This window comes from Cupressus sempervirens, chromosome 11 (assembly GCF_028749045.1).
Source record: "Cupressus sempervirens isolate cs-2001-9-10 chromosome 11, ASM2874904v1, whole genome shotgun sequence".
NCBI classification, from domain to species: Eukaryota; Viridiplantae; Streptophyta; class Pinopsida; order Cupressales; family Cupressaceae; genus Cupressus; species Cupressus sempervirens.
In genome coordinates, this window is record NC_143128.1 from 348,695,846 (window position 1) to 348,710,084 (window position 14,239).

The 14,239-nt window shown below is 36.0% G+C and overlaps 1 protein-coding gene across 6 annotated transcripts in view; it reads right to left on the minus strand.

The window, feature by feature from the left end:
- Window positions 1-13,702, minus strand: part of LOC149529515 (ARM repeat superfamily protein) — a 116,067-nt gene extending 102,365 nt beyond the window's left edge. For 3 of the 6 annotated variants that reach the window (XR_016358303.1, XR_016358302.1, XM_089807904.1), the window contains exons 1-3: window positions 13,026-13,702; window positions 11,778-12,125; window positions 11,465-11,669 (exon numbers count right to left, since the gene is read on the minus strand). Coding sequence is in view for 2 of the 6 variants with exons in the window: in XM_089807904.1 (XP_089664030.1) it covers window positions 11,465-11,669; window positions 11,778-12,125; window positions 13,026-13,525 (1,053 nt within the window). In the remaining 4 variants the exon portion in view is untranslated. The remainder of the gene's footprint in view (window positions 1-11,464; window positions 11,670-11,777; window positions 12,126-13,025) is intronic. The other 3 variants (XR_016358306.1, XR_016358305.1, XM_089807905.1) reach the window with 1 other exon arrangement.
- Between the last annotated feature and the right edge of the window lie 537 nt (window positions 13,703-14,239).

Genomic DNA, 14,239 nt, shown 5'->3' on the forward strand with positions numbered 1-14,239 from the left:
TGTGGATATTCTAGGAGACCAATCCTCGTGATATCAGATGTGATATCAAAAAAAAAAAGTGTATTTGGTGAATATCATGTGTTGATATTCTAGAAGAACAATACTCATGATATCAAAATGGTAGATATCTTCTGATCAAAGATATCTTTAAAATTTGTCATACCTAATATTAACAATGGTGTAATACATGTCCTGTGTTTATCCTCCCTAGCTAAAAAGGAGTGTTGATGTTTTGATAACTTTAGTAGGATAAACCTGTGAGATCAAGAGAAATTAATATAACTACAATGATTCATATATATATATATATATATAAGTTTTCCATTACATTAATGAATAGACATGTCCCATGGAGGGACATGTCTCTTCTTGGTTTATTACTCATACAAACTCAAAGGGATCGATGCTTTTGGAAAACACATACTAAATGTTATGGCAATGCTTAGTACACTTGCAGTGATCTTGAAAAAAATAACAATAGGCAAGGGTTGCATATTTAATTAATTGGACTATAATTAATTAATTGAATTAATTAATTAGGGGATCAACATGAACTAATTAAATAATAAATATTTCATTAATGATGTCTAAAAGAGAACTAAACTTGATTATAGATTTGGTAACCAGATTTAGGTCTCTACATCTGCAAAAACAAACTTATTTTTCCAGCCAATTTGTTGTAGCCCCTACTCATCCAAAATATTAAAAATGAGAGGATATATCCATTGGTTTCATTGCATGATTGCCAAAGGTACAAGGTAAGGATAATATGTGTGTGTGTAATTATTGATAGGCTAAAGATGTTCACTTTCATACAATTTCTTTGAAATATACGGGCCCACAAGTGCAAATCTGTTTTCTAGAGAGATTTTTAGAGTTCATGGTTTGCTAAATAATACTGCAAGTGAGAAAGGCAGCATATTTATCATCTTTTTTGGCAAGAGCTCCTTCATTTGACAAGTATGAAACTAAGCACAATCACCAGCTCTCATCCTCAAACTGATGGGAATACCAAAATTGTGAACAAATGGATAGAAAGCTACTTGAGGAATACGTTACAAGACAACAAACAATCTGGACTGAATGGTTGCACCTTGAGAAATATTGCTACAACACATCATATCACATGTCAATAGACATCACTCCTTCCAAAGCACTTTATGGATATGATACTACTTCATTCATGAATTCGATCCTCATTGATAGAAAAATAAGGGCAAGGGATGTGGTGCAACAGAGTATGGAGATCTTAAATGCTTTCAAAAAAAATTTGTAGCAGGCCCAAAACCAACAGAAGATGTATGCTGATCAACACCAAACAAAAAAGGTTTTTGAGGTTGGAGATATGGTTTACTTGAGGTTGCAGCCCTGTAGAAAGTCTTCTCGGAAAAGAAGTGGCACAAAAAAATTGAAGACAAAATTCTATGTGCCTTTCAAAATCCGAAGGAGTGTTGGTGAGGTTGCATAGAATTAAAACAACAAGAACACAGCAAAAAATAAACAATATCTTTCATGTGTCATATCTCAAGAAGGCCCTTGGGCAGCGAATCATTCCATAAGCATAGTTGCCAAGATTGAAATTTGAAGGAAAATTATTCTTAGAACCAGAATCAATCTTGGACGTGACGGAAAAAGGTTGAGGAACAATGTTATTGTGAAATACTTGGTCAACTGGAAGAATCTGCGTCTTGAAGATGCAACATGGGAAGGAGTGGAAAATTAAGCATCCAAATATGTGGGGTTCCTTGAGGACACGCAACATTTGGGAGAGAAGGACCGTCATGTCTCTCTAGGTTTTAATTGAAAAACTAAGTTACCAAATTCTCTTCAGCAACCCTCAAAGACTGGTTCGATTCTGTACAAAGTCTGGTCCTTGTCAAATTCTCTTGCATGTTAATGTTTTAGCCCATAAATAGGGATAAACAGCAATAAAAGAGCATAAACAATCCACAAAACACTCAATCCATTTATCCTAGGAAAACCCTTGCATTGGAAAGGCAAAACCCAACCACGCCAGCAAAATGACTTTTATTGATCATAAAAAATTATTGCACATGGCTTTCCACTTGATTGATTAACGATATACCAAGCAATCATATAAATAGATTGCATAAGACTCTTCATCTTTCACACGAAGGTCTCTTTGAGTCCCAAAAATAAGACCCTTCATATTTCCACATATTCAACACTTCACATTTCCATACGCATGCCTCTTCACATGATATATGACATGTCTTTTTACATAATATTAACTTAAATATAATCATAAATATCTCTTTCAGCTGAAGATGAACATAACAGTCATAACAAACATATTTTTATCTCATAAAATCAGACAGAAAAATCTCTATCGCAGCTACAAACTTCAACACTCCCTCTTAGCAAGAGAAAGATCTTTAGTCAAGCATGCACACATAGCTGCAACCAAAGATGATAAATTCACATATGTTATCTCAACATGATATAATCCACCATAGTTACATCATAAACACATAGAATGGAGTCACACACATAACTTTCACCATGCCTGCTTGCAGAGGGTAGAACGAAGACTTTTATCTCAAAACTTCTCCCAAAGAAGGATACATTTCCACCATGCCTACTCGTAGAGGGTGGTCCACTGCACCTACTCGTAGAAGGTGGAACGAGGGCTTTCACCTCAAACTTCTCCCAGAGACGAATGCATTCCACCATGCCTACTCGCAAAGGGTGGTCCACCATACATACTCACCGAGGATGGAATGAGGGCTTTCACCTCAAACTTTTCCCAAAGAAAAATGCAGTAATAACTGAGATTTTCACTTAATAGAGACTCCCTCTCAGCAAAGGACATCTTTAATAACAGAGCCTCTCTCTCGGCAGGGACAGCTTTAATCACTACAATAAGATGGGTGACTATTGCATAAACTTGCAGAGGGTTGGAGATCTCCCTCTGTCACGTAACCTCCTCCGAAGCTAAATAGTCTCTATCTCTAAATATAATCTTCCCCTTTTAATAATGTGTCATCAGTTTAGTATGAAGGCTGCAAAAAATGTTGCATAATCTCTCACCGTCCCATTGCATCCTACAACCATGAGAGATATTCAGTACTCATGATTATTAAATAATATTCAACACTACTTTCAGTGCTATTCAATATTCAAGATACTTATCTCTCAGCTCCGCAGAAAGCAACCATAAGAGAATAGAGAACACACAGAAAATGTGCAATATTTCACAGATTGAACTACTTGTGTTCTTCACCATATAAAACTTCTAGAAAGCTTTGTGCATTGACACAAAGGGCTTCATTCCATAGATTTGTACAAAATCTGCTTTCAATCAAGACTCACAAATGAAGTAATATGCACATACTGAGTGTCTAACACTGCCACTCTTCAAGAAGATAGAAAACGGTAATAAAAAGAACAGAACCAAGGAATAAGGACAGCTCTGCCAAGAATAGTGGCCAGTGCAATTCCCATCAAAGTTGTAATCACAATGTTTGCAGAGCTGGCACTCCTATTGTACATGATATTTTTGATGCCATTATATGAAGGATTTGAGAATGCAACTATGATTGACTATTTCGATCGTTGTATCCCACTCAGCTCCCTCAAAGATCAAAATCAGTGGTCGCAATACTTAGATAAAAGAGCTTTACTTAAAATATTTATTATACTAATTGCTCAATATTGAACAATTCATCAAAGTCTGAAGCAATTATTAGGGCTACAAATATCACAAAAAGAACATACAGGAAATCTGAAGAAGAATGAACAAAGTCCAAGAATAGCAATATTCCAAAACAGACGAAGACAATCAATAATTAAAAATGACAGCTTCTACAAACGACTGACTGGGATGCCAAGAAAGATATTAAAATACTAACCTAAAAAACAGAAATTGGCACCCGAACTCAACAGGACTTGACAAAAAATAGCTCAAATATATATATATATATATATATATATATATATATATATATATATATATATAAAACTTATGACAAGACAGATTTAAATAAAATTGGCCAATTGCAATGTCGCACACTGAAACAACAATCGAAATCAATCCAATGATTCTCTGTTAAATAAAAACATAACACTGTGCACCAGCAATCGACCCGACTCTTCATCTGAAAGAGAGATACATCAATCAAGAATTACAATACCACGAATCAATGTTACAAGAAGAAGACTATCTCATAAACAACCAACTGAAACAACATGAAACACAAACTAACACAAGGGAGGTGAAAAAAACAACTAACAAATATAAAGAAATATGAAGCAATAATGACTTCAACACCGAGATGACTATGCAACAAACATCTCTGATACCACTAACAGCAATAAAAAAAACAGAGAAAGCTAGGCCAGATTTAATGATGACATGGCATCAAGAAAACAAAGATAAAGATGAACTATCACAAGAAAAATAAATAAATAAAGAAAAAACGATTGCATGAGGAGCGACTAAAGCGGCTCAACAATAGTCTTGAAACATAACCACAGAGAAGATAAACTCAGAATGCTAAATTTCCCTTAGCAGAATCAAATGAAAACTTAGTACCTGCCTATCAATCATGGAAGATTTTTCCTGATTGAAATAAAGAACATACCCTGCCCCTTTGATTGGATGTCAGATTAAAATCTCTGCACATAATCCAGGTATGGCATCATTCTTCTTGATAAATCCCTAAAGTACACAAGCTTTGGTTGCTTTGACGACTTCTCCTCCAAGAGGCACTAAAAAATTAATGTTCAGGCAGAGTTTAGATTTAATGCATATAGTGAAAAAGAAACAAATCACTTAATCTAAAAAATGCACTGAGGCAATAAAAAGGATTGTTTCATAGAGTTTAATGAGAAACGAAACATGTCTCCCAAAACCGCAAAAGATCAAGTTCAACGTTGATACGTCTTGAGTATAATTATTCATAGTTAAAGCCACAACCGCATAACTAAGGGCTTCTGCTCTACTTGAGCCTGTGATTAAAACCTTCAGTTCCAGTATTCTTGTCGCAATAGCAACATTGAGAAAATCCTATGCACCTTAAACGTACCTCTAGAATCTTATTTCAAGAATGTTCTTCGATCGTACAACACGCACATATTTTAGTTTCACAAATTACAATACTATATATAATCTTCATTTCCTAGGGCAAAATATGAAGAGCTTGAAAATTTAACAGCATGAAAACTGCTTGCAATTTGAAAGGCTAAATGTTCTAAATTTATTTTAAGATCCATAGCTGAAGATGAACTTCAACCTGCCTGCTTCCCAGCTCTAAAGTATTTAGAGGAGACTACATCCTAAGAAGCCATGTCAAACTATCAGCACACAAATAAATAGCATGAAGAAATAACTGAATAAATGAGAACTAACAACACAACATGACATGAACTGAGATTTCAATCGCGGCTACCATCTGCAACCTGGCTCTAATACCATGTTAATGTTTTGGCCCAGAAATAGAGATAAATAGAAATAAAAGAGAATAAACAATCCACAAAACACTCCATACATTTATCCTATGAAAACCCTTCCACTGGAAGGGAAAAACCCAGCCACACCAGCAAAAATGTCTTTTATTGATCATAAAAATATTCAAGTACATGGCTTTCCACTTGATTGATTTACAATATACCAAGCAATCATATAAATAGATTGCATAAGACTCTTCATCTTTCACACGAAGGTCTCTTTGAGTCCCGAAAATAAGACCCTTCAAATTTCCACATATTCAGCACTTCACATTTCCATACGCATACCTCTTCGCATGACGTATGACACATGTCTTTTTGCATAATATTAACTTAAATATAATCACAAATACCTCTTTCAGCTGAACATGACCATACGGTCATAAAAAACATATTACTATCTCATTAAATAAGAGATAAAGATCTCCATTGCAGCTACAAACTTCAACATTGCAGAACTATGAATTTTCTGCAGTTCTGTTAGAGGAGTCCTCACAGAATTTGCAGCAAATTTTGAAGAATTTTCTGCCCACTGGCCGAACCTGGGCTGAATTTGGTCTCAAAATATTTTTTTAGACATTTTTGAAGTGATCTTTTTGGCCTAATTTTGTCTATTTGAATCTCCCAACCCTAAAGTGACCAAAAAAATGGTCTATATGCCATTTATGCATTTGTGAATGAAAATGAACACTAGCTTATAGAGGAAATCCAAATTGACAATAGGTGTGACATTCAAGTTGACGATTATAGAGAAATTTCTTTAAAAAAGGTATGATATATTTGAATCCAGGGCTTAAATTTTAATCTAGTCTGATTAGAAATCCTCTAGCCAATACAAAATAAAAACTCAGATAACTGCACTTACCTTTCGACAATTCCTTTCATTCTCAAACTGCCCCCCTGATATGGAAATATGTTCCATGCATGTGACCAAGCAAATGTAACATGTTGTTTGTATGGCTAAATGATGCAATTAAGATCCTATCGAACTGAACACAGATATGGTCGTGTATTTGCTATGTTGCTTTAAATTAGCATAGTGATGTATGGACTTAATTGTTGTTGCATTTATATACACACACATACATATTTTAAAAATATATGTCTTTGTACAGATGAACCCAAAATGAATCCAAACCCAACCCCAAAAAAATTGGACGAATTTCAAGCCTGAATCTCGAACCTGCATCCGTACCGGAATCCAAACCGGCAACTTAGTTCAAAAATTGTAAAAAGCGGGAAAGTGTTTTTCAACAGTATAAGGCAAAAATATTTTGAAAATAATGTTAAACATAATAATAGTAATATTAAGTATATATTAATTATGATTATTATTTTGCTCCAGCCAACCCACTGCAATACTGTCATTAAAATATATCAATTTTTCTTGAGCCACACTGTTGGAGCTTTGTGTTTTGGTGCCTATATGAAGTCAGTACTGAACATCTCCCACCCAAGGAATTTAGGTAAATCACGCTCAGCAACAGGATAGTCTGATGGGGCAAAACCCCCAGCGGATACAAAACGGGAAGGATGACACCCCAGACCCATCTTCCAACAAAATCCACTGCACGGGAATAGTATAACGAAATCATTTGATTATTTGCATGTCTTTAACAACAGAGGGTAGAAAAAGAAGTTTTCAAATCTGAAATTTCTCGATCAGGAAGAATCAATGAGATTCTGTGCAAGGACTGTTAATGTTTTGTAGCTTCGGTCAAATAATTCTAACCAATGAAATGAAATGTTCAATTGACCTATTGGCCTTAAGCATTTGATATCTATCCTCCACTAGATAATATATGATTATACATTAAATATTATATTTGATTATGTAAACATCATAATATAATACTATATGTTATTATTATTATATTTGTTATACTTTCTTCAGAATTCACAGAAAATTGTTATCAAACTTGTAAGTATTTATGACTAATATGATAGTAGTTATCATAATCGATAACTACCATTGTTATCGTTAACAATAATGACTATCATTATCAATATTGATAAAAATATCAATAGGACTTGCTGCTATATAATAATAATGATATCAACTGTCATATATTACAAGTCAATAACAATACACTCACAAAGATGATAACGACATCAACTATCATATACTGCAAGCCGATGTTAATATTATCTAATGTCGATATCAGTATTGACCACCTCATAATGCAGATCGATATTATACAAACTCAAGGACGATTACTTTGTATTACAATTACTTTGTATTACACAGTATTAAGATTGGTCTCAGAAAGAGACACATCTCCTCGTGAGACCTGGAGATATTTACGACATCAAAAACAATTTGGAAATATAAGATAAGATAACTTTATTAATGTCCAACAAGAGACCACCAAAAGGGTCTAAGGGACTGAAAGCGTACAACAAAAGAGACAGTACACAAAGGGCACACCAAACGGTGCCCAGGAAAGAGCAAGCAAAGAACAAGAACGAGAGAAGAAGAGCAAGAAGACAAAGGAGGCCAAAACTACGGGTCTATTCTTCGCGGAAAGAAGTCCTCCACTGATGGGTATAGACTATGACTGCCCAAGGCACTAGTCTATCTCTGAAAATATTTGGAGGAGTGTCGCTGTCGAGAGGGACCACCAGGGGTCCTAGTCTGTCTCTGAATACCACTGGAAGAGTGATGGTAACGAGTAGACCTGCTGCAGGATCTGACAGATCTAGAGTGACAGGTGGTATAAGTGTCAAGTAGTCACTTCTTACCCCGAGTGGGCAGCAAGGGTGAGAAGAAAGTTGTGATAAGCCGATCAGAGGCCTGGTGCTAAGGAAAAAGTAACTGTAGAGTGTGGTCGCGAAGCTGCGACACCTCCTATAGGTAAAGCACAAGGCATCTATGATTTGGGTAACTGAAAAAGGCGGAGAGGGAACGACACTCTCTGAACAAACAATAGAACCTCCCTCCAATCTCATAGGAAATGGGGCACCGAAAAATTAAGTAGATCTCCATTTCGCCCTCAATCAAAGAGCATAACCGACAAATACGGTCATCTCTATCAATGCGATGATCAGTCTGAATCCGGAGTCTGTGAGAACCAACAGGGAAGGAACCCAAGGAGATACGCAAGGCATGGCTCCATTGCTGAAACAGATATCCAGGGTGCACAATGATCCCATCCTCAATATCCTGAATAGCCAGGGCACATAGTGATCAACATACATTCCATCTTCAATACAGATCAAGCTTGAGATTATCGACAACAATAAGTCATATTGATATTGATATCAATATTGATAAAGAGTCCAATCTGGGCTTTACCACTACATATGCTGTAAGATTCCTCTGTGTTTGCACTATTTTTGATGATCAGAATCGTATCTCTGTAAATTGGACCAACTAACCTGTGTTCTGTTCAATTTACTTTGTTTCTGCAAGTAGCATTGATGAGCTTGAGTAAGTGTGTAGTCAAAGAATTGAAGAATTTTGAATCTGCAAATCATTTTCCAAGTTCTGGAGGATCTGTGAGCATTGTTTTGAATTTATTTTTGGTTCAGAGTTATGGAGAACTACATGTTCTATTAGTGATTTGTAAAGATTAAAATTCATTTCAACTCACAAACCACATGCACATATCTTAATCATTCCTTAAAATATTTGTAAATTTGTCGGTACTAAAAAACTAAGTTGCCGGTACGGGTACGGGCACGGGTACACATACGTGGGTACGATACGTGGGTACGGCAATTTTTTGGGAGGGGGGTTTGGGTACGTCTGGGTACGTCCATAAAAAAATATATATATAAATTATATATATATAGCCTGAAAAGTAGAAACAAAACTAACTACCATAAATATTGCGCTGGAACATTTATAAATTATATTTTAAATATTAAATAATATATATTGAATATATATTAAGATTATAATGTTCCAATTTATAATAAATGTTATTATATAAATATTAAAATATTTTAGTCATTATAATATTATATAACACTATACTACCTGAATATTAAAAAAACTTACAATCTAAATTTAAATATTATATTTAATTTATTAAAAAAATTAAAAACTTACTATATTAATAATTATATACGATTTATATTATATATAATGTTTTGAAGTTTAAAACATCAAATAAATTTTAAAACTATATTAAGATTATAACATTACAATTTATAACAAATGTTATTATATAAATATTAAAACATATTATAATATTTTAGTCATTATAATATTACGTAACACTATACTACCTGAATATTAAAAAAACTTATCTAAATTTAAGTATTATATTTAATTTATTAAAAAAATTTAAAACTTACTATATTAATAATTATATACGATTCATGCCAATAGTGGCATGTTGTGATGGTTAAGTTGTTGTGTTGTTATCCTTGCCATCAAGGTTCAAATCTCATGGGGATGAGGTCCCCCGTTTGTGGCCTCACTGGTTCATAGCTCCAAGTCAAAGCGTTTACCCCTCTTTTAAAAAAAAAAAAAATTACATACGATTCATATTATATATAATGTTTTGAAGTTTAAAACATCAAATAAATTTTAAAACAAAATATAAATCATTTTAATACACACCCCGATACCTAATGAACTTAAACGCTGGCTGCAGAATGAACTTGGACGTGTCGCAGATTTTAAATGCAGATTTTCCACAGCCTGATACCTGTCTAAATTCCCAACTTGGACACAGATTAATGCAGGTTGTCGTCACAATTGTAGTGGATTCCCGTCCTCACAGCTGCTTCTACCGTCCGACGAAAGGGTTTTGTTTTGCAGCCGAAAGAATGACTGAGCAGCAAATGTAAAACGCTTTCCAGATTCAAATTTAGGGTTTTTGCAAGTGGAAAGAAGGGTTAAAAACAAGCACATCATGTTCAGAAGTACCTAGAATCGAACTCAAATCATAGTCAAGTTGCTGTGTCATCACAAAAACGTTCGGATATGGGTTGAAAATTGTAAATGTGTTTCAGCCTTCAAAAATTTGAATCCTGTTCGATTCCACTGGGTTTTATGGACGTATCCAAATCTGATACGTACCGTACCAGCATCTGAAGGCAAAAGAGGAAGTACCGGTAACTTAGTTAAAAAACAGACCTGAGACATATCTTGAACCAAAACTCCGTGCTCATTCTGAAAATCCTACCTCTTTGCTTTTGTTTTGTCCTGGCATCAAAGTTAAGCAACACCTGTCACATGCTAAAGATCTGGAAGATGAAGTGCATTCATCTCAATCAGCAAGCCCTACATATGTAGCTTACCTATAAATCCTATGCATAAGTTCTTGGACATTTTAATAAATCTATTATCTCATTTCAAACCACAAATCCCAGCCATATCTTAAAATCCAACAATCCCATGCTGATCTACGTAACAAACCCTGATTTGATTCCTTCCTTTTTTTCCATACCAAAGCATCTTAACCACAAAGGGTTATACTCCATGTTCATTTTACCTAGCAATTTTAGTGTGTTTCTTCATCCAACCCGAAAACCCTAAAAATATTTTAACCTCCGATTTTGAAAACCAAAAGCATGAAATGAATTATTGTCAAACTATAAATATATAAATATTAAAAAACGATCATCAACAAAATACATATAACAACTTAATTAACAGGACATGCAATTCCTGTTCTCTTTTTCTTAAATATTTTTGTGGGTTGACAACACTTTTTAGAAATATCCCAGCATATCTGTTATTTCATATCAAAAATAGACCCTAAACATATTTTAACCCCAAAAGTCATGATCAATTTGTTTAATCTATTACTTCATCAACTCACAAAGCCCAGCCACATATTATTCCCAAAGCATGTTTGCCTACCCTCCCAACCATATGACCAAGTTGACAAGATTCATTTCTGTCTGAGCTCATAATTCTATATTGTAAGGTATGATTATCTTAAACTACAATCATTGCGCATATCTTAAGAGAAACAAAAACCAAAAAAACTGAATTTGCCTTTGTCCCACAGTGAAGCGATAGATATCAGAAACTTGCCTTACCCATGAAAGCTGCAAATAATGTCTTCAGACCCAACACGTCCACAAATCTCTCACATGCTGGCGAAAATTTTGTCATGGCAAAATCCAGAGTCCTCATTGCACTCCCATAGACAGATTTCTTCTGTTTCATTATAATTATCATCAACTCAACCCCCTCTGCCTTCACAAACCTCTCCTTATTTTCCATCGGCATCACCAAACTACACAATCAAGCAAATCAAATCATTTAGGTTTCCAAAGCTACCTCGTGACAAACAGAAGCTTTTAAGTTTTATGTAATCCTATATTTCTTATGGTATTACTATTACCTACAAAGACAGTCAAACAAATTCTCCACCATCTCTTCTTCATCCCCACTCTTTGGATCCTTTGACTTGTACGGTGCCACTGCCTGAAGCACTGCATCAACACCATTCATCCCCCCTAAACGTCGCTGATTTGCACTACTATTCTGCAAAAGTATAGCCAGAACCTCTGTTGCATATTGCTTGTTGGAATCAAATTCCCTTGGCTTTATACGGCCCAAAAGAAACTTCAAGAGCTTTGTTCTTTCACAGACCAACTCAGCTACAGAAGGTTTAACTTCTATCATATTTTCAATTGTGGCAAGAGTGTTGTAGACAGCTGTTGATTCGTCCGGGTCAGTCTCATCTAGCCTTGTGATCAAATTCAAACATCGTTAACATTGAATAAATATGTGTGCAATTAATTACAACCACTGAAAAATAGCCAATAGTGCAGTGATCCAAAAAAGTTCATGACTGTGCATTCATGCAAACCTCCTTCACAGAACTACAAGCATGCGTGCAGGCTAGAAAAGGCAATATAATCAAAAAGCATGCTAAACATACAAATAAATTCCTATTCAAGTGTCCGTTCCAAAAGCCGTGAGGAGCAAGTGCTGGTTATAAATTACCAAATTCCAAACACAAGCAAAGTCCGAAAAGCGTGATGAGCCAGGATACATAATTGAGCATCGTGCTACCTGGGGTCATGGTGCATCTAAATTGCGTGATATAGTAAAAATATGAATACAGTATGCAGCTCGTGACTTGTTGAAACTTCAGATGTTTTAACTTCAACATTTGCAGCTAGGATAACCTACAGCATTGAACAACAACCAATGCAGGTACAACTCAGCCCAACAAAGACACAAAGCGGTCATGTTTTTGACGTATCGTGCGTTAGAGGAAAAGACGACAGGTCGCAGACAAAGGTTCATTGAAAGGAATGAACTTGGGAGACATGATCTCAGAAAAAGATTCGACTTTTGTCTGTTTAAATGAGAAAAACAATCAAAGATTCTCAATTTTCACAGTCAGGAATGATATCATGTACTTGAATACCAGTAAGTAATATTGTACACTTCTCGTTTCATGTCATCTTCGAGACTCGTCTTCAGGGAATTGTCCATATTTCACAGTGAGAAGCCCTACACAACTAAGTGCATACGTGTAATAGGCTGAACATTTGAGGGCAATATGTGAGAAACTAAGTAGCCAAAAAGATTGCAGGCGAGTGTTACTTATCAAGCAGAGAAGCAACCCATAATGTACCTTGCAAGGTTTTGTACCAAAAGCTCAAGCGCATTGTTTTCAAGGAGGGCGTGGACGAGAACTGTTGCAGGGTCCTGAGCGTCGTCGAACACGTCCTCATCAGTGAGGTCCTGAATGAGGGCCACAACATCGGAAGCTATGTCTGTGTTGTCATGTGTCAACAGTCCCAAAATGGAGGGAATGGTGTTCAGCTGCACCAACTCCGGGTACAGCTCTGGGGCGCCCGCCAGGGTTTTTAGCTTTGTTATCTCATCGTGCAATTCCACCTCTGATTCCGCGAATTTTTCGGGATTTTCCGCGTATTTCATTCGCGCTTCGAGGTTTTCTTTGAGGCGCCGCTCGAACGAAAGCACCAGTTTTTTCAGGCCGCGGACGTCCAGTGCTGGGACGCTCTGCCCCTGCGAGTTCTCCAAAGCTTCTAGCAGGCTTAACTCCACTTCGCCCTCTTCTCCTTCTTCTTCCATTTCGTCTCTCTTTCGCTTGCTCGGATTCCACCCCATGAACCTCCCCACCGTTTTGTTTGGTACTGTCACTCCCCGGTTTCTACTCTTGCAGAGACGAACACACCCCGAGCTTCAGACTTTTTTTCTTGAGTAGAGTAGTTTTATCTGGCATGTTTCAGAACCACATGGGTGAAGGCAGCTTTCAACGAGCAGTTGCGAAGTTTTCTAAGAAATGTTTGAAAGATAAGGCATCTCTATGTCTAATTACCTATGTTGAATTTTGAAAGACAAAAACAAATTTTATTTTAAAAATATTGTGATATTTATATATAATATGTATTGTTTCAATTATATTAACCATTTTATTAATTATAAAGAATGGTGATGAGTGGGAATGGCAATCCTCGTAGCAGGGGTAGGTATGGTCACAGAGATTAGCAGGGAGATTGGAGGAATCCAGCAAGGCTAGTTAGGGGTGGGGAAGACATTCAGTAGTCTTCCACCATTGGACGTGACCCAATCCCACCCTTTCAAAAATTAGGGGGACATTTGGAAAAAACCCTAACGGTGATCATCGGGGTCTACTTGGAAAACAAAGACTAGGAGCCTTTGACATGCGGTCCAGATTGCCAAGTAGGGCATGCAAGAATGTCCCAAATGCTAATAACACAGGGTTCTTGGGTTTTTTTCTGGAATGGTGGGGATGGGAGGATCAGAAGAAATGGAGGGACACAATATCGCCCTATATACCCAGTGCCTACAAACTTCAGC